The 24,322-nt window shown below is 36.6% G+C and overlaps 1 protein-coding gene across 12 annotated transcripts in view; it reads left to right on the top strand.

Annotated features, from left to right (window-relative positions):
* Positions 1 to 24,322, top strand: part of INPP4B (inositol polyphosphate-4-phosphatase type II B) — a 779,792-nt gene that overhangs the window by 593,232 nt on the left and 162,238 nt on the right. For all 12 annotated transcript variants that reach the window (XM_057546957.1, XM_028168300.2, XM_057546956.1 and 9 more), the window contains 2 exons: positions 12,261 to 12,391; positions 12,768 to 12,872. In XM_057546957.1, the coding sequence (XP_057402940.1) occupies positions 12,261 to 12,391; positions 12,768 to 12,872 (236 nt within the window). The remainder of the gene's footprint in view (positions 1 to 12,260; positions 12,392 to 12,767; positions 12,873 to 24,322) is intronic.

The following is a 24,322-nucleotide window of genomic DNA, read 5'->3' as shown; positions in this document are numbered from 1 at the left end:
AATCATATACACAATAGACACCCATTACATCAAACCTATTATCGTTATTTTTTATCTTAGCTGAATGTTGATAGTGTTTCAGTCAGAAAACCGAGCCTATAATTTATGTGTAATCTCCTTTAGTTTACTAACCTAGCATACGTCATAGATACGTTTATTATATGGTACTACGAATTCCCAGTGGACAGAAAAATGGACTTCCCTCACAAAGCTGGTGTATTTAGAGCTGAGACAGTGATTTTGGAATGATAGTCAGGCTTCAGACTTCAGATTAGTTAGGGCCTTCTGGGACACAGAAAAGGAGGAACTTGTCAATTTTCTTATTGTACTATTCCTGGAATCTAGCATAATACCTGGCATATAATAAGCACTCAAGAATGTAATCTTTTCCCAAGAACAACTGAAATTGTGTGAAGAGAATGACATGATTACACTTAGAAAAAGGGAAGCAAGTGTGGAGGGATAAAACAATTTAGGGGATGTTGTGTTTGCCTGGGCTAACAATGATGGTGGCTTAGACCATGGTGGTTGGGGGGAAATGGTGAAATGTACAAACATTTGGGATTTTTTTTGACGAGCAGAGTTTGGTGATGGATTATCTCTGGAGGTAAGGCGTGCAGAATAACTTAAGCATTCTGACCTGCATGACTGAATAGATAAGTTATAATTCTTTGATGTAGGACATAGTGGGCAAGCACAAGGTTTAGAAGAAAAAAAGGAGCCCTCTTTGGCTCTTAATTGAACCGTCGAGGTCTTTGCTATTAAATCCAGATGCTGCTTGCTCCATGTGGCTGTTGAAACTTCAGTTAAAATTTGTTAAAATGAAATGAAATTTAAAATTTAGTTTCTCCATCACCTTAGTCACATTTTAAGTGTGCAGTAGTCACGTATGGCTAGTCACCATTGTAATTAAATAGCACAGCTTTGGAACATCACCATCACACAGAGAGTTCTGTTGGACAGCACTGATCTAGGATAACCAGCAGTAGCATCTCTAATTTTAAAGAGTTCTAGTAACATAAAATCCCCCTTTCTTCCTGCTTATTGGAATTTAATGTAAAGAATAAGAAGGCTGACATCAAGTTTTACCCTTGTCTGCAAAAACAGAAAGGTTTTATTTTGTTTTTTCCTCAAGCTGATGGTATCAAGATATATGTTCTTGATGTGATTTCTAGTGAGAGTGAGATTGTGCTGTATTTCTAATGGAGAGTCTCTCTAGCATAGTAGTTTAAAGCATGGGCACCCTAGACAGACCTCCTGGGCTTCAACCCAACTCTGCTACTCACTATCTGGATAACTTTGGGTAAATTACTTATCTTCCCTGAGTCTCAGTTTCCTCATTTAAAAAATAAGGATGATAATAATAATACCTACTTCCTTGGGCTGTTATGCATATAGAATGAGTGAATATTTATAAAGTTCTTATTATAGTGCCTGGCATGAATAAAGATAATCAGCACTGCTAAGTATTTGTTAAAGGAATAGAAAATACATAAGAATTTTGTTTTGCTGTTTGAGATTCCAGCAATTATGGTAGCCAAGGCTGTCTGGTAAGTGCACACTTGAGCAAAATGTTTGCACTGGCTCTTTGTTGACCTGGGTGGAATTTACATACAGATGAGTCCCTCAGATGGGAGATTCCAATCTTGTCCTCCTATTGAAGGATACTTGCTTAAGAGAGATCATACTCACCAGAAATTAAAATAAAAAAGAGAACAAGATTTGCATTCACAAGATCTCGGTACATGTCTTGATTGTGCCACTTTCTAACAATATGGCATCAAATAAGTCACTTTACTTCTCACTTATATTCTTCCCATTTGTCCAGAGCAATGTTGTTCACTAGAACTTTCCACGATGATGGAAATGTTCTATACTGCACTGCCTACTCTGATAGCCATGTGGCTATTGAGCACTTGAAATGTGCCTAGTGAGACTGAATTTTTTATTTTGTTTAGTCGAGCTCTGGAACAATTGTATCTGAGTGTTTTACGAATAAGAAAAGAGACACATTCTATACAAAAGTAACCTTGATTACCTGGAAAGCCTTATGGTGTTCCCCAAAGAGCTCTACTGCCAACACTTTGAGAGCTTCTTGAATTCGGTCTGCCTATGAAACTGAACTGGGTGACATCTGCACTCCAGATGCAGGAGTGAGAATTCAAAGGGGTGATACAAACATTTGCACTTTCTAAAAGTATGGGCATGAATAATGAAAAATGGTAACAGTGTGAGCATATGTTCTTGCTTTAGTAGCCTTTCAGGTACAGTGAGTAATTTTCATGGCTACCCAAAATAAAAAGACATGGATTTAGGAGAAACTTCATATAAACACGCCAGCATTTTAAGCATAAATGGAACACTGAGCTTTAACATATTAAAACAATGAATGACCATGTTTGACAAACTTTAAAGGGTAACGAAGATGTTATGTGGAAGTAAATAAACATCAAATGACCTTTATCAGGAGCAGCATATAGACTCTCAGGATGGAATAAGACATACTTATCATTCCTCATTTTTTTTTCTAACGCAGCTACCTAAAATTAAATTATAGAATCTGGCTGTTTATCAGATACAAACAGATTCTGTGATTACAACTAAATCCTGTAGTTACCGTGTTCCAATGCTTAGTCCTTGCATATAAACTTGAAACCTTGAGTGTATAGTACAACAGCCTCTTATTTTAATGTCACGTGAAAATCAGAGTGAGTGCCCACTCAGAATATCCAGTCGCTTTTTCAGTGAAATAGTGGCTCATGGATTGCAACATTACCCACGTTGTCATTTACAAAAATGCATTTTAAAAAAAGCCTGTGATTTATGGATGCAGTTTTTATCCCTCTACGGGTTAAAGCACAGACAGTTTGAATTGTGGGTTGAAAATACTGTGAAACTTGACATGTAGTTGAACTTTGTTCAGTTTTATGGTGTCACCCGGCCACTTTATGAAATGAAGCCACCCACCAGTCATTTATGGAGTCTATACTTCATTGACTATTTCATATTTAATTTTTTTTCCTAATGGGTAAATTTTTATGGCTTCTTTCATGTTTGTTTTAAGGTCTAATTTTGCTTAATGAATGAAAGCCATTTGGCTCTTAAACTTGCCACCCATGTACACCCACATGTAGTTTTATTTTAATTAATTAATTAATTAATTAATTTTTGGCTGTGTTGGGTCCTCGTTTCTGTGCGAGGGCTTTCTCTAGTTGTGGCGAGCGGGGGCCACTCTTCATCGCGGTGCGCGGGCCTCTCACTGTCGCGGCCTCTCCTGTTGCTGAGCAAAGGCTCCAGACGCGCAGGCTCAGCAATTGTGGCTCACGGGCCCAGTTGCTCCACGGCATGTGGGATCTTCCCAGACCAGGGCTCGAACCCGTGTCCCCTGCATTGGCAGGCAGATTCTCAACCACTGCGCCACCAGGGAAGCCCCCACATGTAGTTTTAGAGTGTAACTACCAAAAGGCTCTATTTAAATTGTGTAGCCATTTTTATTCTACAAAATGGTATTGTACAGCTCATTGTAGGAAAATATTTCTATTTGCTTAGATAATAACAATTTCAAATAACGTTTTAATGTCTTTCTTACTGGTCTGTATCCTTTGGTAGATAAATTTTTATCAGGCTATTTGGTCTTACTACCTTCTTATAAATGAATTAACTGTTACTCTTGGGCACTCTTTCTTACAATAATTACTTTTTGTAATTTCAGGAATTTTTGAATTCACATAACCAGATTTTTTTAAGTTGATTATTCTGGGTTTACACTTCTAATAAGATAGGTGCTCACATGTGGCGCTTTGGCCTCAGGACTAGAGATTTCTTGTGTATGTCCCTCAGACAAGCTGAGCATTTCTACGGTTATTTTTCTTTTGAAGAAGTCAGAGTATTTGTAAAATGTAGTGGGAGGGATAAAAGTTCATGAAAGAGCCTAAACTATATTCTAGATGTTTCCATCTCACCACCACCCCCAACTTCTTTTACACCAAGCAGAAGGAAAGCTTTCTAATGGAATCTCTACATTGTTAGTGTATTACTCAGGATTCTCTAGAGAAACAGAACCAGTAAGGGGTGCGTGTGTGTGTGCGTGTGTGTACTCATCCTCAGATCTTCAGGGTGAGTCAGCAAGCTGGAGACCTAGGAAAGACTATGGTGGAGTTTTAGTCCAAAGGCCAGCAGGCTTGAGACCCAGGAAAAGCCAGTGTCCCAGCTCAAAGTCAGCCTGGCAGGAGGAGTTCTCTTTTGGTCAGGGGATGGTCAGCCTATTTGCTCTATTCAGGCCTTCAACTGATTGGATGAAGCCCACCCAAAGTAGGGAGGACAATCTGCTTTACTCAGTCTATAGACTAAAATGTTAATCTCATCCAAAACACCCTTATAGAAACACCGGCAATCACATTGGACCGAATATCTGACACCCTGTGGTCTAGCTATGTTGACACATAAAATTAACCATCACAGTAAGAAATGCCATGTGAAGATACATTTCAGATCTTTCTCTATCCGTGAGGAAGACATAACCAAACTCGGGTTACAGATCTCAACCATATAAGGTTAGAAGACTCAACAGTGACTCATTTATGTATTGCACGTATCCATTTTAACTGGGGCAGAGCTCAGCATTCTACTTTGGGGTTAGCTTATATTTTGACTTTATCTCGAATTTCAGGAAAATCTAAGAATTACAGTCTTCAAGCAAATCTTTCATTCAGTTAACAGGCCTACATGGAACACTTTCTATGGACAAAGGACTGTGGTGGACAAAACGATAAACAAGACAAGTCTCTGTAACTCACAGACTCAGAGCAAAGTTTTCCCCATGTTGGAATTCCCCGCCTTGAATACATCATCGTCAGGCTTTGAAACTACTTTTAAATAGAGGCTTTAAGTAGATGCTAAAGTTTTTCCTCTTTGAACTCGGTTCTATTTTGGTAGTCTTAAACCTAGCTTTATTTTTTAGCAGTAGAAACTGTTTACAGCTCTGTACAGGGAATTCCAGTATTAATTAGGGAGATTCAGTTAGAGCAGGTAGATGGCTGGAGTAAGGAAAAGGGCCAGATGCCAGTTTGCTTACTTGGTTTCCCTGTTGCCCAGCACCCTCCCTGCCCTTCTAGCCATGACAGCCCCAGGAATGTAAGTAATGAAGTTTAAAAAACATTTACCTATTTAATAATCTTTCCAGTGTTTCATGCATTATATGTGAAAGCTGTAAAGCAGCTTTGGCTATTTCCCTTTCAGTTTCTCTGTGACTCATTTTGTGTTCAGTTCTTTCTTTTTATTCTTCAAGAGTCATTTGGGTTTTTGTTTTTTTTTTTTTTTGGTCTCATTTTCTCTTCATGTTATTTAATAGTCTGTGTTTCAAACATGTTATACTTAGTAGTGTGTTTCACATTATGGAAGGTTCAGAGGGTCATAATAACCTCCAGGAATTCGCAATTTTCCTGAAGAGAAATAGCATGTATTTTTGAAATATTTAAACAAGGTAAGATGAAACAAACCATATAGGCAAAAAGTGCACCATCAGGTTATTTCCAGAGATCTGTATGAATATTTCATCAAGTATCAAAAATGTCAATCTTTACAGTTGAAATGTCAAGAACCATAGAGCATTAGATGTTTCTCAGGTAGGCCTTAGCAATCACCTGTCTCCTTTGGAGACATATTTTATATGATTTGCCTTTTATTTTTGTAGGTAGCAAAGTGCAAGTGGATGGATGGCAGTAAGTGCCAAAAGAACTTTAATGTGTAAGCAGCCTAAGCTTATTAGTATTTGAATATTCAGTCTTTTCTTTTCAACTTCCTGTGCCTACCTATTGGAGTCTTGGAGAATTGGAAAGAGTTAGAGACAAGCTAGAAAATTTGTTTTAAAAATAGAACTTTAGTGAGAGTAAGGTAGGGAATTCATAAGAGATTGTGTGTGTTTAGCAGGGCAGTGGATTTTCCAGAAAGAAATGTTCATTGTCACTGTTGTAAGGTAGCAATGGAAGGAGACAGCTTTTGAAAGCAGGAGCTGTTGTTACTGTGAGTAAAATGATAATGTTTATAGATGGAGGAGTGTTTTTTTTCTATTTTTATATATTTTTCTATGGATTAAAAATGTATTTACACAGCTCATCACTTTTTCCATTCACACCAAAGGTTTAGTAAAGATGTGTGACTGTTTAATTATAATGTTGATGCCAAATTTCTGTTTAGATAAAAGTGGCAACATGCAGACTGGACCACAGGGGCCATTATCTATGCATCTCAGAATACTAGACACCACTATGCACTTGAACATATTTTAGAGATTATGACTGCATACCTAGTAGCCATGCCATTTGAACTGAAAGATACAGAAGTAAAAAATCTGAAATTATAACTTACCCTTTGTTCAGGTTTAATGTTAAAAGTACATGAAAGTTTATAAATGTGACTCTAGAAGTCAATAGCTCCAGGTTCTACACCCCTTCACTCCATATATATTCATTGAGTAACTTCATAAACAAGGCACTGTGTTTATTGTTTGTAATTTTGTTAATTTGTTTTGTATGTCTTTGTTCTTATAGTGGAGAATCTTATGGGGTGAGGAAAGAGTAGGTATAGAATTATAGTCTAAAAGGCTTATGGTTTTCTAGTGACTCTGAGATTAACAAGCAGTTTTATTTAGATGCCTCCATGGGTGAAACAAGAGGTTTCAAATTGTTTCCTAAATTTCCTTCCAGCCGTGACATTCTGTGAGTTTGTAGTTGTTGTTTTCTTTTACTGTATCAAAAAGGATATGTTAATTCTGATATCCTAAAACTTGGGTCATTTAAAGGGATATTTTGCAAATGAAAGAGGTGCTGATAATTACAATGGCGTAACAGGTGTAAACTGGCACGTATGGTTGCTCCACCTCTAACATATGTTGGTTCAATGACAAATAATGGGGGAAATCAGGAATATAGCACATACAGATACATACACAAAAAAGACCTTCTTCATCTATGTACATAAATAATTGCTGTGATTTGAACTATATTTCTGATGCATATACCATTCAGACTTTATGTATATAAAAGTCATATATATGTCATAAATATATATGAAAGTCATATATATCATGTTTATCAAAAATATAGTGTATATATGTATGTGTGTATATACAACCATTAATGGAGAAGCAGAGTGTGTCAAATAGAGCCCAAGGAAGAGGAACATTTCAAAAGTTCCTAACTGTGTTGGGTACATGAGATTGAACAATGGGCCTGAACGTATCCATGGTGAGAAACAATGCTGCCCTGTGGAGGCTTCAGCAAATTCAGGTAGGATTGTTTCAGTGCAGACCTTTAGGGTTCTGAAATGTACTGGTGGCTCCTGCATCATCCCAGTATGATACTGGGCCCTAGTTAGAGACTAAACCCCTGATGATGGGACACAGAGTGACTCTGGGCCTAGAGCTGCCCATTATGAACTGGGTACTACTGTGATCCCATTGTATGACGTAGGAGTAATATATTGTGTGGTGGAAGTGATACATTCGGAACTGGGCTTAAGCAGATCCAGGAGGTATGAGCATATATCGTAAAGAGCTGTCTCAGAGTCTCATGTCACTGACCTCATGTTAGTACCTCTATCTTATGATGCTTCTCTCGCATTCTGATTAACTCATGGAGGAAGAAAACACTCAAACTCTTAAAAAGATGGGTCAGCCTGACGTGTTAGGTGGACCTTAAGGTCAATAAGGAAGAAAATCCATCCAGTGGGGAGATCTGAGAAACAGTATGATTGTTAATCATTTAGAGGGAGAGTTGGCCCGAAGTATGCATATATATCGAGTTTAGCGAAGTGAATGGCTTCACGGGCCTGGAAGAAATAAGACTAGAAGATTGGATTCAAGGAGTATGGGCGAGGGTATGTAGATGGGCTTACAGGAGTGAGCACAAGTATGCCTGAGCCATGCCCATCACAAAGCAAATACTCTTTATGACCAGAGAACATTATCACCTGCCCACGGATTAGCCAGACTCCTTTCTTGGACACTCCAGAGTTTGTGAATTAGACCCATGAAGAGAGTGGCCTTGGTGGCAGACACAGGGGTTATACATGGACCTAAAGGCTTGGCCTCCCTCCCTGAGGCTGATATAGCTACTGTCACTGCTAAATGTTAAATGCCAGAAATAGATTGGCAATGGACACGAATATGGTACCATTCCTTGGGGGAGACCCAGTAGCTATTTGGGGGCAGGTCAATTGCGTTGGATCCCTTTGACCTTGGAAAGGGCAGCAGTTTATCCTGGGGACATGAAACGTAGTCTGAATATGTGTTTCCCTTTTCTACTCACAGTGCCACTGCTGGCACCCCCATCTGATGGCTCACAGAATGATCTGGTGTCCCACATAACATTGCTCCAACCAAAGGACAAGTGCTACGTAAAACGAGGTGCGACATGAGTTTGTAATCACTGCATGCCCCTCCACCCAAAAGCCACAGACCTGATAGAACAGTGGAATAATATTAACCATGAAAGACTCAGCTAAGGTACCAGCTTGGGTAAAAAAAAACTTAGGGTTGGGGTACTATCCTCCAGGATGAAGTTTATATGCTAAACCAACAGCTGGTATAGGATGCTGTGCCCGCCATAGCTAAAATAACCACCTCTAGAAGAAAGGGTGAGCCCTTATAATCAAGCACAGCGCCCCACTTTTGGGGATCTGCGCTTCCTTTCCCTACAGCCTTAGACTTTGCCAGTTAAAATCCTGGTTCTTGGAGTATGGGGAGAGGCGTTCTGTCAGGGGACCCATTAAGAGTCCCACTTATCTGGAAGTTGTGGTTGATTTCATGTGTGATCTGACTGCCATACATTCCTAACTAAATGGACCAGCAAAGATAGTAAGAGATACTGTGCTCATCACCATGGGGAAATAGGGCTGCTGAGCAAAGAGAAATATATCTAGAACTCAGAGGTGTTCCATGGCCAGAAGTGCATGGGAAATTGCCACAACTAAAATTCCATAAAAGCAAGGGAACTAAGAGCCTAATGTCTTCAGATTAAGGTCTAGGTGACCTCACAAGGCAGCACTCCAGAAATGCCAGTGGAATATGAGGCAAATTTGAAATGAGTGGTAGAATGATGAATATCACCAGTTAAGGCCCCCCAAATCAGCTGGAGTATTGACTATTGTGCTTGGTTCGCTACTTCTCTTTAAATCTTTGGGAAGTTGCAACTGGCCGTCACTTGGAAGGATTGTACTTGAACTTCCCTCTTGCAGAAGAAGAATGTTGTCTTATATGCTATCTGGATTTCATAAATGGATCGGAATTGTGCAAGAAGTTGCCTGTCCTGGGCCCCGTTTTTGTGCTTTCCTATGCCCGCTCACCCCCAACACGTCTTCAGGTTTTGACCACCTGCTCAATGGAGAGCCCCTCCTGGGCTCAGTTTATGTGCTTTTCTGTGCTGGCTTAACTGGAATGTGTCTTCAAGTTTTGACCACTTGCTCAATGGAGAGCCCCAATTGGTGCCACCCTTGTCACCTTATCTCCTGATGCCACCAGCTTATCAGTCTCCCTCAAGGTGAAGACCAGCCATTATCATGAACCCAATGGCATCTGCCATGGAAATATCCAGAGTGGATTTGGCACCTATATTTTACCAGACCCAGGAAAGTTCTGTCTCTGCTGGAATATTGCCCCCCCCCCCCACCAGTGGCTGCCTGGAGGAGACAGATTGCATAACTAGAAGTACAGAGGAGCTAAAGTCCCATCGGATGAATCTTTACCAGTGAAATAGAGTGGATGGTAAGGAACTGGCATACAAATGCATTTTCCTCCGTCTAACGATCTGTTCCAAGGTGCAGAGATTCCGTATGACTTCTCTGGAGTCGTTCCACATGGCCACCTAACCAGCTGTGTTTTCTTGTGAAGTTCTGCCCAGCTTGATAACGAACCACATTATTCCTGTTTTCGCTTTTTCCCTTCAGCACTTGCCTTCTTACCTCCCTCTGACTGACCCGGGATTGCTTGATCTCAGGCCCTGCCTTCCAGAGAACCTGGATGGAGATATAAAACAAGGCTCTTAGATGCTAAAGTTTTTGTTGACTGAGTGACAAATCAAAATATAATACAAACAGCCCTAGCCTTCCTGATTGAAAAGTTTACTGATTTTGATGCAGCCAATTATCTTCTCTATTTTAATGTATTAATGTAATTAATTTCTTTCATTTTCTAAAAACTTACTTTCTTACTCTGCCCCATTTTGTTTTACACCTTTTTCATTACTCTAGTTTATTACACCTTTATTCTATAGTTCTCCTATATTTGAACTTTTTTTTTAAAGATTTTTTTTGATGTGGACCATTTTTAAAGTCTTTATTGAATTTGTTACAATATTCCTTCTGTTTTATGCTTTGGTTTTTCGGCCGCAAAGCATGTGGGATCATAGCTCCCCGACTAGGGATCGAACCCACACCCCCTGCATTGGAAGGCAAAGTCTTAACCACTGAACCACCAGGGAAGTCCCTGAACTTTTTTAATGCGGAGAAACCTTATGTTGTTTGTTTGTCCCTTTCAGAATGTGTATCTGTTTAATGTCCTCTCTTAGAACAAAAAAACAGTGAACGCCAGGTTTCGTCTAGTTATTCCTGTATGTAAGTTTTGACATATTGGAGGAGTGTAATGAATTTTAAACCCCAGTTTATAGATTCCTCCCGGCTTCCTTCAAGTCACTCCCTACAGAACACTAAGATTTTCTGATCACACTTTGTCGGACTCCTCTTGGGCAGGGAGGTGTACTCCACCCCAGTATTTCACACCGTAGTCACGGGCTTCACTCTTACCATCCCCTCCGTCACCACCTCCCTTATAATTATTATTTCTGATAGGAATTCAGAGACAACATAAATTGTAAACCCATGGTGTGTTTATTAGGGTTAAACTGTAATACCTAGTTAAGATTTCTATTATAACCATATATTGAAAGTAAAACCCAAAATCTTACATATTAAGTTGACATATCACATTTGCTCTCTACCTCAGATTGATTTGACCTAATTGCCCAGGTTCTTCTAGACTTGATATCTCCCACTTTTGGAATTACCTGTTTGTTTTGGTTGTTGTTGTTTTGTCCTGAATTTGAATACCCTGCCGTCTTGAGTCCACACAGAGAACTTGACTTCCCAACTCTTCAACCTTCTCTCCTAACCCCCCTTTGGTCATGAATTTCCTTTACTCCCATTGTCCATTGATTAATTACTTCCATGAATGTTGTCTGATGAAAGTTAATCTATGGAAAAGTTGAGAATGAGATTAATGTTCACAAAAACTGTGAAGACCTCAGATGGAAGATGCAGCAATACTATATCGCATTCCCGTTGAAACGAAACAAAGGCAGCTACAAGCATTTGAAAGCAAGTCACATTTTTGCACACCATCCATTATTCTTGAATTTAACAGGATGTTAAAGATTCTACATCTTCTGAATTTATTAGCTTGGTATTTAGCATGTTTCACAGCCAAAATGGCAAAGAAGTTTCATTATTGCTGGTTAAACTGCCTCATGAAAATGTTGTTGGTAAAAGGTTATAGAAATGAATGAGAAATATAACCAAGAAGCATATTAAACCATTTATCATTATAATTTAAAAAGGCATTCTGATGACTTAAATTAACATGGCTAAAGGGTAGAGAATTAAAGTTAATAATTAAAACCTAGATCTTGATTAGATCTTCTTTTGATAAAGAGGGGACAAAATATAGACATACAGTATTTACTTAAATTGTCCTCAGGAGAAATTGAGACCAGTAAAATCATACCTGATCATACTATTTATGGGCTTTAAAAAGATTACAACTATATTATATATAAGCTAGATTACGTGATTAGCTTGTGTTTCCTTCAGACAGCCAGATAACCCTTTCCAAATTATTTCATTTGGGATAGTCAAAGCCTAGAACTTAGCTATCTATTGAGATTTAGTGTTTTGTGTTGTTTTGTTTTAACTGGATGGCCTCTATTTATATTAAGGATAATAAGTCTTTGCCATCTTTGTGAAATTTTTATCAATAAATTTAAACTTTTTTTTTTTTTTTTGGCTCTTTGACATACAGGACTTTTAATGTTTGTGTGGCCTAACCTAGTCACTTCTTCCTTTTTGTTAAAATGATTTTTTTTTCCTAATAAACACAGAGCTTTCCTGAAAGGGATGGTGAATCAATTAGTTTGGCAACCCTGATTAAGCATTTTGTGTCTGTGGGTGTAAGATCAAAATAAATACTTTCTCTTCTTTTTCATTCTTAACAGAAACCAGGAGCTAAAAGAACTTGGTGAGCTTTCTCCACACTGGGACAATCTACGAAAAAATGTCCTTACTCACTGTGATCAAATGGTGAATATGTACCAAGACATTCTGACAGAACTCAGCAAGGAAACAGGTGTGCAATCAATGACTTTACATATTCAGACTGAAATGAATTTCATGTATGTTATGTGAAAACAATAATAAATACTGTTGTTATGGACATAGAAAACTCAAGATTTATTAAAAAAAAAAGCAGAAAACTTTTATTTCCATCTCTACCATCTTGGCATGAAAAACAAAGAAGAAAAAAATGCACTATTTTACCTCATGGTATCATTATAGGGATAACTGAGAATTTTTTTAAATTAAATTTCTGAGAAGAAAAGCAACTCATACAGAATATGTTTTTCTTTCTGAAATTCTTATAACATTTTTCTATGTCAAATGTACTTTTCAACACACACACACTACTTATTTACTAATGATGTTTATTTTTTTTTTCCACCTAGGGTCCTCTTTCAAATCAAGCAGCAGCAAAGGAGAGAAAACATTAGAATTTGTTCCGATAAATCTACATCTGCAAAGAATGCACGTACACAGCCCTCACTTGAAAGGTAGTATATAGTATTCTTTTTCAAATGGGCAAATTGTTACTGTGTACTTCTTTAAAAGGCTTGACTATTGGCAGAATTAAAAATTTTAGCAGTTACATAAAGATGAAGATGAAACAATTGAAGCTGATAATGACCCTAAATACTATAAAAGAAACCATTACATTTTCGTTGCTGTGTTTCTGGGCAATGCTTTGTAAATATGCCACCTGAATTGAGTTACAGGTGACTATGCAAAATGAGTGTTAGCTTTATTAAGTATTATCAGCGATGCCTAATAGCTCCCCATTCTGCTACTGTTTGAATTAGAGAAAAAGAAAAACAAGACTAGTTCATTTTGTGCCTATCCTGAGAAACCAAAGTCCAAAGATGGACTCAAGTGCTGTTTCTCTGACTTAGTGGTGGCTATCGCCAGAATCACGCGCTTCCCTATGAGAAGCAGGTTTATCAGATAGAAGGTGCTACAGTATTTTGATGTACTTGGTTGTGAGAGACATTTTTCAAGAAAATACACATAGATTTTCATAACATACCTGAATAGTTCTAGAGTGAATGATATGGGGTTGAATTCATTGCCACTCTACATAATTCCTTGCCATTTCTCAGTAAAATATATTTAAAATATTCTTCTCATCTCCCTTTTCTTTAACTTATTGCTGTATCAATTTTGTGCATATTTAGGGTGACCACCTGCCACTATTTATCAGCAAAAGTCCCATGCTATGCCTGTTTGTCCAGCATCTTTGTTAATGATGCCCTCCACATCCTTTCCATCTCAAAGGTCTCTCTGAATCATAAATGCTATGGTCATCCTATGAGTACTCATCTTCCTAGGAAGCTAAAAGTTACTTTAGATCATCAAATCCTTTATGCTGAGTCTATCAACATATACATACAAACACGCACATACAAACATACACAGATACATCTAAAGAAGCATTCTAACACCCGATTTTGTAGCCATTGTCACAGTGAGGCTACAGGTTAGAGGTTAGAGGTTTTAAAAAATTAAAATTAAATCTCTGTTTTAAAATTACCTGAAGTTTTATAATCAGAAAAATTAAATTTTTCAAGTTGGTGCATACTGATTTTGTATACACAACTAGCTAACGTATAAGTTCAAGTGTAGTTAAAATCATTCTGATATATAATTGTATTATCTTTGGTAACCCTTATCAACTATCTGAAATTGTAACTTGCATCCTGTTCACCAAAAATTATGTCAACTGAATTAAAAATGAGATGGATTGGCCTAAGGCTTTCAGGAATTCTTCCCTGAATACTGAGTGTCTGTTAATAGTTTGAACATAACAATATCTAATGGTTTTAAAAAAATCATCAAAACCAAGGTCATAAAGAAGCTGCAACATTCAAAAGCTATCTGACAACCAGCATAACTTTTTCTTTCCTAATGGCCTATATGAAGAGACTTTTATGATATGGTAAAAAGTTTATATATTTTGGAGTAGAACAGAATTTCAGCTTTACTACTTTATATATGACCTTAAGCCTGTTATTTAATCTTTCTAAGCACTGTCGTTTCCTTCCTGATTAAGTGAACTAGACCATGTAAAACACATAGAACAAACAATAATAGTTTTTATGATACATGTGGCATTTGCCATCACTAGAACAAAACGGATCTGTCAGTTTTATCAGGACTGTTAAAATTGGAGGAAAGTAATCAGTTAAGAGCCTATTAAGAGACATTGAAATCTTGAACTAAAGAAGTAGCCAGATTTAGAGAAAAGATGATTTAGAGAGGCATTTTGGAAAAATCATCACATGCAAGTACTGTGGCTAATCAGGTTACAGCCATGCATGGGTAGCAATATCATCAAAGCAGATAGTTTCTTGAAGCCAAATTGATAGGAATTTATATTTAAATGTGCATTCAAATATTTGGTGATGATCCTTAAAATACATCCACCACACAAAGGGAAATTATTATCTATGTGGCCTTTTACTTTATACTTATTTCTTGAAAACAAAAGAACCATTTACATTATGCTGTTTTTTCTAAGGTAATTTCTGAAAATAGACTAGAGTGAACTGGCATGATACAAGGCATTTAGTTTTTGTTTCTCCAATGTAAAAGGAAGAAACTGGCAACTAAAAGACAGATATTTAGAAAAGCAAACAAATTTTCTTCTAATTAGTTTAGTGGGATATGTATCAGTTTCCTAGAGCCACCATAACAAAGTATCACCAAGTGGGAGTCATAAACAACAGAAATGCAATGCTTCACAGTCTGGAGGCTGGAAGTCTAAAATCAAGGTGTCGGCAGAGGAGTGCATCCTCTGAAACAGACGGGGGATTCCTTCCTTGCCTCCTTCCATACCTAGCTTCTTACGGTATTCCTCCAATCTTTAGTTTTCTTTGGTTTGTTGGTGCATCCCACAGATCCTCCATCTTTGCATGTCGTTCCCCTTTATGCCTTTACACCATCTTCTCTGTGTCTGTTTCTGTGTCCAAATTTCCCGATTAAGGACATTTTGGATTAGGTCATGTTGGATTAGGACCTGCACTAATGACCTTATTGCAACTTGATCGCATCTGTAAAAACCTTATTTCCAAATAAGGTCATATTCTAAGATATCTTTCTTGAGTGGGGGCACAATTCAACCCATAATGGGATATATAAAAGAATTTCTTATTTGTGATGACAAATATCAAACAGTAAAGAGAAAAGCAATATTTTGAAGTTACGGAACTAGGGTACAACTCATCAACTAGAGGGTTTTTGACATAGTTTTCAGAAAGACTGATTCCTTTCTTTGAAGACTTAAGGAGTAAATGGGGGAAAGGACTAGAGAGTCTAACAGCCAAGAATTAATTCGAAAGTACTGAATTCTATTACATGCTGGTTTCTTTCCCCAAGGCTACTCACATACATATATATATATATATATATATATATATATATGTGAGTATTTATATATATATAAATATATATTATATATATAAGTACTCACATATAAATATGTGAGTATATAATATATATATGATATGCATGTCCTATGTATAATATTAAATAAATGTTTTTAAAATATTTAAGTTTTTAGAAGTTTAAATGTTATTTTAAATTGAAATTCAGTTAAAGTAGGTGTTTATATACTACATCACCAACTATGTATTATAATAGAAATTAAAATCTTGGCTGAATTTGGGGGGCTCTACCCCTTACTTTTTTTTTATTTTGACCAAGTTGATAACCTTTCTGAGCTTTGATTTTCTTTACTTGAAAAATAAAATGGTTAAAAGTTAGATGGTAGTCTGATTTTCTACTTGCTTATATAACATATATTTAGCAGATTAAATGAATCAAGTTAAATGTATTTAAGATCCATGGTTACTGATTTGAATGTTTAGCTGAATTACAGACAACATTTTTCCAGGTAATGATGCAAGTAAGATTGGCCAAGCCTTGGTATTTCACTGGTGAGTTATTTGGATGTAGTCTACATCTGTTTTCATTCTTACCATTAATAAATTGCATCTATCCACATTTGATTAATATGTCTCTTACATTTGGAGAGGTAGCTTTGCAAACAGTAGCAGGCAGATTCACCAAAGACAAGGCTAATGTCCAGCTCTTGAAACAAGTAACTGAGCGGAACTATGATGTCATGTCTCATACTGACAAATGAAATAACCTTCATTTAACTTCAGGTGCCCCCAGACCCATTAAGTTAATTTTTCATCCTTGTCCATTACTTAAATGCAACAAATAGAATACCCACCACAATAGAGATCTTAGCAGCCATGACAACAATAACACAAATCCCTGAAATTAAGAAGGCAGTTTCCCTCTCCAGTATATTTTACTTTCATAGAAAACAGTTGTGAATATTATACAGTATGGATTCTTGTGATATTATTCTATGTTTAAGTTAGTTTGTATGTTTTATACATATATATATGTATAATAGCATATAGTACATAGGAAAGAGAGAGAAAAGGGAAGGAAGGAAGGAAGGGGGGGAGGGAAGGAGGGAGGGAGGAAGGAAAGGGAAAGAAAGAAAGGATAAAAAAAGAAAGAACCTACTATATTATATCATAAAGCTGTGGCTGGAATCAAGTGCAAGATCGGCCAGGATTTCCTGTTTAATATGGATGAGTTAGCTAACCTCTCTGCCCCTTAGTCTTCTAATCTCTACACAGAAGGAAGGAGGAAACAAGAGGAGCTATTTAGAGCTCCCTGATTTCTGTGTCTCAAGAGTTCAGGTGTATCACCTCATCAGTGAAGCGCAATTACCTTTTAGATGTGTTTAATCATCATGCCAACTTGCTTGGACTATTTTGAAACAGATTTCCCTTAGAATTCCCTATTGTCTTGAGATTCATATCGAAGTCATTTTGTGGGTCATTTAAAGTCAGGGATTATGCTTAAATTTTTCCTTGAAATGAGATCAGCGTGTCTACATTTTTTTTTCATCAGCACTCTTTTTATAGTTGTAGGAATTTTAAAGAGATCTTCTGAGAAAAAGTAGGCTTACTATCTCATTTCTATTATTAAATGGCTTTTAAAAGGCTATGAGGCAGCCCTACTATTAGATTTCAAACCAACCTGGTATCTTTAGTTTGACAAGACTCAACAATTTGAACTCCACTTTCCTAATATGGTGTATATGATGCCATTTTCACAAAGCCAAGGAATTTTTGACGTATAAAATATCAAAGAAAGAAGAGAGGCATATTATATTTTTTTTTAAAAAAGAGAAATAGACTTTACACTTATTTTGCTTGACTTTTCTTTAAGATAAAATGCTCACTTAAATTTTTATAATTGTCTGAGTACCAAAAATCTGAAAGTTAAGGGCTATTCATGTCACAAAGATACATAACTTAAACAGCAGGATAAAATGAGGAAATTTTAAAATGAGACAAATATCACTGATCAGATTGTTATCTTAGAATTTTAATTTTTTATTGATTTTTTTTTTTGTATATCTGACTTCTTCTAGAGGAAAACAGTCAATTACAGTTAATTCTAACTAAATTTTAAGGAGTACGACTGCTGTAGCCAAGAATGAGTATGGTATGGTAAGTGTATACCATTCTTCATTAACTAAACTAAGAGACCAAAAAATAATTCCCTTGGTGTACATAGATCTATCTACTATTTATGTAGTAATTGCAAGTGAAATTCAAGGATGAAGGGGCCAAAAGGGATAAACCTAGCTGTTCCAGTACTGTGGTCTTGGTAACTAATAATTATCAAATAACAGTTGCAAACGTTTAAGACTCCCTGGAGTCTTGTGATTTTTGTGATTTCCATAAAGAATGCTGATACTTAAAAATATTAGTGATCAATGTTAATTGTGACAGAAACTGTCTCAATTAAAATTAGGTATTATACAGCTGTACACAGTATGTTCTTATTTCAGATTATATGAAAACCAAAAATACCTAATAGCTGAAGAACAAAGCTGTTTTCTTTTGCTTAAAATCATATAAATTCTGAGAATAGAGTTCAGCAGCTACTTTCTAATTGTTTTCTTCAGAACCACTCTTTAGTTATTTATGATTGTGGGGAGGGGATTTCCCCCACCTTCATTTGTCCAACTCTCCAGAGCCACAAACTAGGTGTCCTACAATTTAACTCAATTCTGACATTATTTTCCCAGAGACAGCATCAGATTCCACGGGTTAAAGGCTCAGCCCCACAAGACTGCCCTCTACTTCAGATGCCAATTGAAATTCCAGGTAGTTACCCATACTTCTGACCAACTGGCTATAAATCAGAGGTTCCCACAACCCCTTCCTTGGATTTGATTAATTCACTAGAGAGACTCACAAAACTCAGAAAAAACAGTTTACTTGCTAGATTACTGTTTATTATAAAAGGAGAGAACTCAGGAAGAGTCAGATGCAACAGATGCATAGGGCAAGGTATGGAGAAAGGGCGTGGAGCTTTCATGCTCTCTGAGTTCCCCCAGCACCTCCACGTGTTCGCTAACCCGAAAGCTCTCCAAACCCTGTCCTCTTGGGTTTTTATGGAGGCTTCATTACACAGGCAATATTGATAAAATAATTGGCCATTGGGACTGAACTCATCTTCAGCCCCTCTTCCGTAGGGAAGTCAAGGGAGAAAGGACTGAAAGTTTCAACCCTCTAATCTCATGGTTGGTTTCACTGGCCACCAGACCCCATCCTTAGGTGCAGTCCAAAAGTCACCTCATTAACCTAACAGAAGACACCTTTGTGGCTCTCAACACTTAGGAAATTCCTGGGGCTTGGGGAACTCTGTGCCAGAAAAGGGGACGAAGACCAAGTATTTATTTCATATTATGAATCACAATATCACAGTAATCAATGTTTAAAAGTTAATACCTCTGAGCAACTCTTTGAACCTCAAATGTACAAACACTATTTAAGCCTCAGCTCTTTGAACCTCTGTAAAATGTGGACATAAAGATCCCAGCTTTTTGAGAAATGGTTCTAATCAAGATGGGTAAAATCAAAAGGCAACAGAGAAAAGTGAGAGAGGCAAAAGAGAGACCTTATTTGCTCTTTCAGTATCCAGACAGAAACTCTAGTGTCCCTGCAGAGAAGACCTCTTGATACTAATGGGATATTATGGTTGGCTTGGGAGGATATTATGGCTTGGGAAATGGGAGACATGGCTTCTAGAATATAGATAAGATGCTGCACTTCTAGCTCTGCTGAACCACAGTAGTACTATTTTCTACTTGCCTATTTGAAGTGTGTTCTATGAAGTCCAAAAGTGAAGAATATTTGGGGAATGCTTCTATATTTTACTTCTTGGTACCTGCACCTTGGCTCCCTTTCTATTCTTATTTTTTTCAAATCGTGATTGTTGTGCTACTAATTATTGTGTAAGTTTTCCATAGAATTTCATATTTCCAACCTGCTTTTATTAACTTACTTTTGTTATCTTGTTTAAAATGGTAATTAATGGTAAAGATAATTATAAAAATGATAATTTACTGAAAAGATTGGGAAAGAAAGGACCTGGCCTATGTAAACTTTGGAAAGGAGTGGATATTGTAATGCTAAATTAAAAAACACTACAAACACTGTACATTTGTTAGTAATTTTTTTTCTTAAAGAGGTAGGGTTAACAATTCTGAAGCTGTTTTATTTTTCACTAGGATTGACCATATATTTAAATATGTGGGTAGAGAGAGTCAAGTTTCTCAATGTCAGGGAGAGAAGGTAGAAATAAGGAAGGAAGGCTAGAAGGAATCTTGTGAGGCTGAATTGAAGTCAGAGGTAACAGCATTGACTCATGGTTTTTGTTGTTGTTAGTACAGTATAGATAGAGCAATAGTTAGATGGATAAATATAGATGTGTGTGCACAAGTTAGTACACATACATATATTTCCTAGTTCTAGCTACTGAATGGGATCGAAAACAGTAGCAATGAGTGTAATTGCTCATAATTGATTTCTAAACACCATTCTCCAATAAAAAGAACTAGGGTTCCTTGGAAAGCTGGTTGATTCCAAGGCTGTGGCAGGGAAAATATGAGTCTGGAGTATCTTGTGGCTCTAGAAAGTAAGGAAGTGTCCAAAAACCAAAAAGCAAAATAAAATAAAATAAGACAAAACAGAAAACAGAAGGGGCAAAAAAAGTGATACAGGAGCCATTCCGAAGGAGCTCCCAGTGGACAAAGCTGGAACAATTTAAACATAAAGCTAGGGTTGGATTACGAATCAAAGAACAAAATACTCATATTGATGTTAATAAATAACTGAATAAACAAATGAAGGAAGAAGAAGGGTCATCTATTCCTTCCAGAAGAATTCCAATTAATAAATTTGGCAAGAATGAGGGAAATGGAAAATTACCATTTGAACAGTAATTATGGCCACAGGCAAGGTTCATCAGTGGATGCTAAAATTAATGGGTACCAGTTTAAACAGAAACAGGAGATCTGCATAATCTTAAAGTATGCCCCTTCAAATATTTAGTAACTTTACAGTGAAGAATCAACTCTAGGCAGTGGCAGATATCACCTTGACCAATGAATTGCAGTTAACATCAAGTAATACATATTAACTTAACATACTTCCTGATACCATGCACTGATTATTTTAGATACCTCATATAAGTGCAGTCATGCAGTATTTGTCTTTCTGTGCCTGGCTTATTTCTCTTACATAATATCCTCAAGGTTTATATATGATGTCACATATTGCAGAATTTCCTTCTTTTTTAAGGCTGAATAGTATTCCATTGTATGTATACAGCACATTTCCTTTATTCATTTACCTGTTGATGGACATTTAGGCTGTTTCCATGTCTTGGCTATTATAATTAGTGCTGCAGTGAACACAGGAGTGCTAATATCTCTTCAAGGTCTTGATTTCAATTCTTTTGTATAAATACACAGAAGTGGGGCTGCTGGATCATATAATAGTTGTATTTTTAATTTTTTGAGGAACCTCCATACTGTTTTCCATAGCAGCTGCATCATTTTGCATCCCGCCAACAACAGTGTGCAAGGGTTCCAATTTCTCCACATCATGGCCAACACTTGTCTTTTTTTTTTTTTTTTGGTAAGAGCTATTTTATAAATGTGAGGTGATATGTCATTGTGGTTTTGATTTGCGTTTTCCTGATGATTAATGACATTTACCATTTTTTCATTTACCTGTTCGCCATTTTTATGTCTTCTTGGCAAAATGTCTAGTCAAGTCATTAGCCCATTTTTAAAGCAGGTTATTAATTTTTTTTTACTATTGAGTTGTAGGAGTTCCTTACATATTTTGGAAATTAATCTCTCATCAGGTATATGATTTGAAAATATTTTCTCCTAATTCTGTGTATTTCCATTTCACTCTACTGATTGTTTCCTTGGCCATGCAGAAGCTTTTTACTTTGATGTTGTCCCACTTGTTTATTTCTGTTTTCATTGCTTGTGCTTTTTGTGTCATTTCTATGAAATCATTGTTAAGACCAATTTCATGAAACCTTTTCCCTATGTTTTTTTCCTAGGACTTTTACAGTTTTACATCTTATGTTTAAATCTTCAATCCTTTCTGAGTTGATTTTTTGTGCTTGCTATAAGGGTCTAATTTCATTCTTTTGCATGTGATAATCGTAAGCTCTCTGTTATTCTACAGAATGTGATTCATGAATGGATATATATTCATTCCCATACCCTGGAGAATATATATACATATATTCCAGATTCTAATATATTTGTTTCTGGATAGTGTATCTACAATTTTTATTCTTCAACTAAGAATAGTAATTCCATTTATGATCTGAAGACAAACATGACAAACTGAATTTTCCCTCAAAATATTTGTTTATCTATTTGTTGACATTTATTGAGCACTTAAAACATGCATGATGCTGAGACATTTGAATGTTCTTCTATTTATATTTGAAAGATATGAGGAAGGGTATAAGTCTCAAAGCCTGTGTTTTGGGCAGAGTGATTGAATGGCCACCCATATAGGAGAAGCAAGCCACTGCATTGTGAATGCAGAGAGGCTAGGACTGAAGAGGCAGTAGGAATCTTGACAAGACATGAGGAAGATCAAAATTAAGGTAAAGATGTTTAACATGTATAAGAGAGAATAAAATTTTGGTAGCGGAGTTGTTAGAACTGATCAGATATAATGTTGAGGGAAAGAGAGAAATTGGAAATGATCTTCAGATCTTGAGGACTTTACTGGAAGACTTAAAGGAATGAAGTGCCTACATGGGTCACAGGGAACCAGAGAAGAAGAGCAGGAAAAGTCAGAACAATAGAATATGATCCAGCCATAAAAAAGAATGAAATAATGCCATTTGCAGCAATATAGACAGACCTAGAGATTATCATACTAAGTGAACTAAGCCAGACAGAGAAAGACAAATGGTTTTGCAAATTTTGCATAATCAAGTCATTTTAATCTCCATCAATTAAGACTGCTTTCTCCACTCAGATTTCCACTCCCCTCATCCTTCCTCTCTTGCTGGGTGGTGTTGGAGAGGCTACAAGTTTTTTTGGATCCAGTGAAAGTCCACAGACAACTTTTTTTGAAAATTGAGTTAGGAATGCATTTAATTTGGGCTTGGTGGGACATATGGATACAGTTTTTAGTCACTTTGGTATATTGTTGGTATTGCTGGTCACCCAGGTTTTAGCAGCAATGCAATGTATTTCATTACAACATCATGATGATTTTTTTTTTGTATTTAGTTTAGATTAACACAGAAACTGATCTTATTCAGAAGACTGAGCCTCAGAATCACTTTCCCTTTCAGACTGAAAAGTTTATTTTTATGGAGAAATAAGCAAAAGTTAAAATATCAGTTTTCTTTGCTTAATTGGTAGGATTACTTCCTATAGGGAAAATAATCATAGACAATACTTACTAAATGCTAACCTCTTTTTTACTACTTTCCACTCCATTTTCTAGCTGAGGAGCTGAGACAGCTGTAACCCTGAGAAAGGGTTAGTAGTTTTCCCAATGCTGCACAACTTATACATAGCAGAGCTGGGATCCGGAGCCAGGGACTCAGGGTCCGACAGTCAATAACTTAAATCACTTGTTCTCCATCCCTGGGTTATAAGTTAGAAGGCCCTGGGTATAACATCTTTGGGACTTCAGACAAAGCAGGTAACTTCTCAAGATCCTCAGGTTTCTCATCAGATAAATGCAGGTAGACAAGTCTTTAGTTGGCGCATTTTGGATGATCTCATGACTGTTCAATAAAGCTGTGACCCCTTTCCATGAAGTAGAACAGATGCACCAATACAATTCACCATCCATCCCTGGACACCTGAAAACCCTCTTCTTAGCCCTAGGCTAAAATCCCCTGGACTACGAAATCTGAAAATTTCACACTAGTCTAATGTGTTGCTATTTTAAGAAAAGATGACTTCTAGTTGATTAGTGACTTTTTAAAAGAACAAAAGCTCACCACTCCAGCAATCCATTAAGTGATTGTTCAGTATCTGCCTTACTAACCATTTGGTTTGGGTTGTATTTCTGTTTTTTTGTCACCTTGAGTTCTCTGAGTACAGCTGAAGTCTTTTCAATTTAAGACATATTTTATTTTAAAAAAAAGAAAAACTATTTCAGGTGCATTTGGATTGAACCACTGTGAAGAAGTTATGGTGTTTACCTGAAGCTAATCAAATAATTTATGTTTTCCCTGTAAATGAGATCAGAAAAACAACCAAAGTGTCAATACCAAAATCAATTTGAAAAGGATCTACTATGAAATTAGGTTTCTCAAATAAAATGTAGTTTAGCAAGAGGGCATTCACTTTGTCTTCCTTCTTATGGTGATACTTTTCATTAGAATGTAAAAATGATGGCATGTTTTGAAGTGGTAAATTTAATATGTATCAAACTTGATGGCTTTGAAGATCAAAGGATTGAGTTTCAATTTAAATGTATGGATTTTTTTATTAAAAAAAACAAAGTATCTCACTGGAAAATAGATCAGGAGACATTTTGTGTATTCTTTCTATGTCACC

Source organism: Balaenoptera acutorostrata, chromosome 5 (assembly GCF_949987535.1).
Source record: "Balaenoptera acutorostrata chromosome 5, mBalAcu1.1, whole genome shotgun sequence".
Lineage (NCBI taxonomy): Eukaryota > Metazoa > Chordata > Mammalia > Artiodactyla > Balaenopteridae > Balaenoptera > Balaenoptera acutorostrata.
Note: the sequence above shows the minus strand (reverse complement) of the source record. Positions and strands in the feature narration are given on the sequence as shown.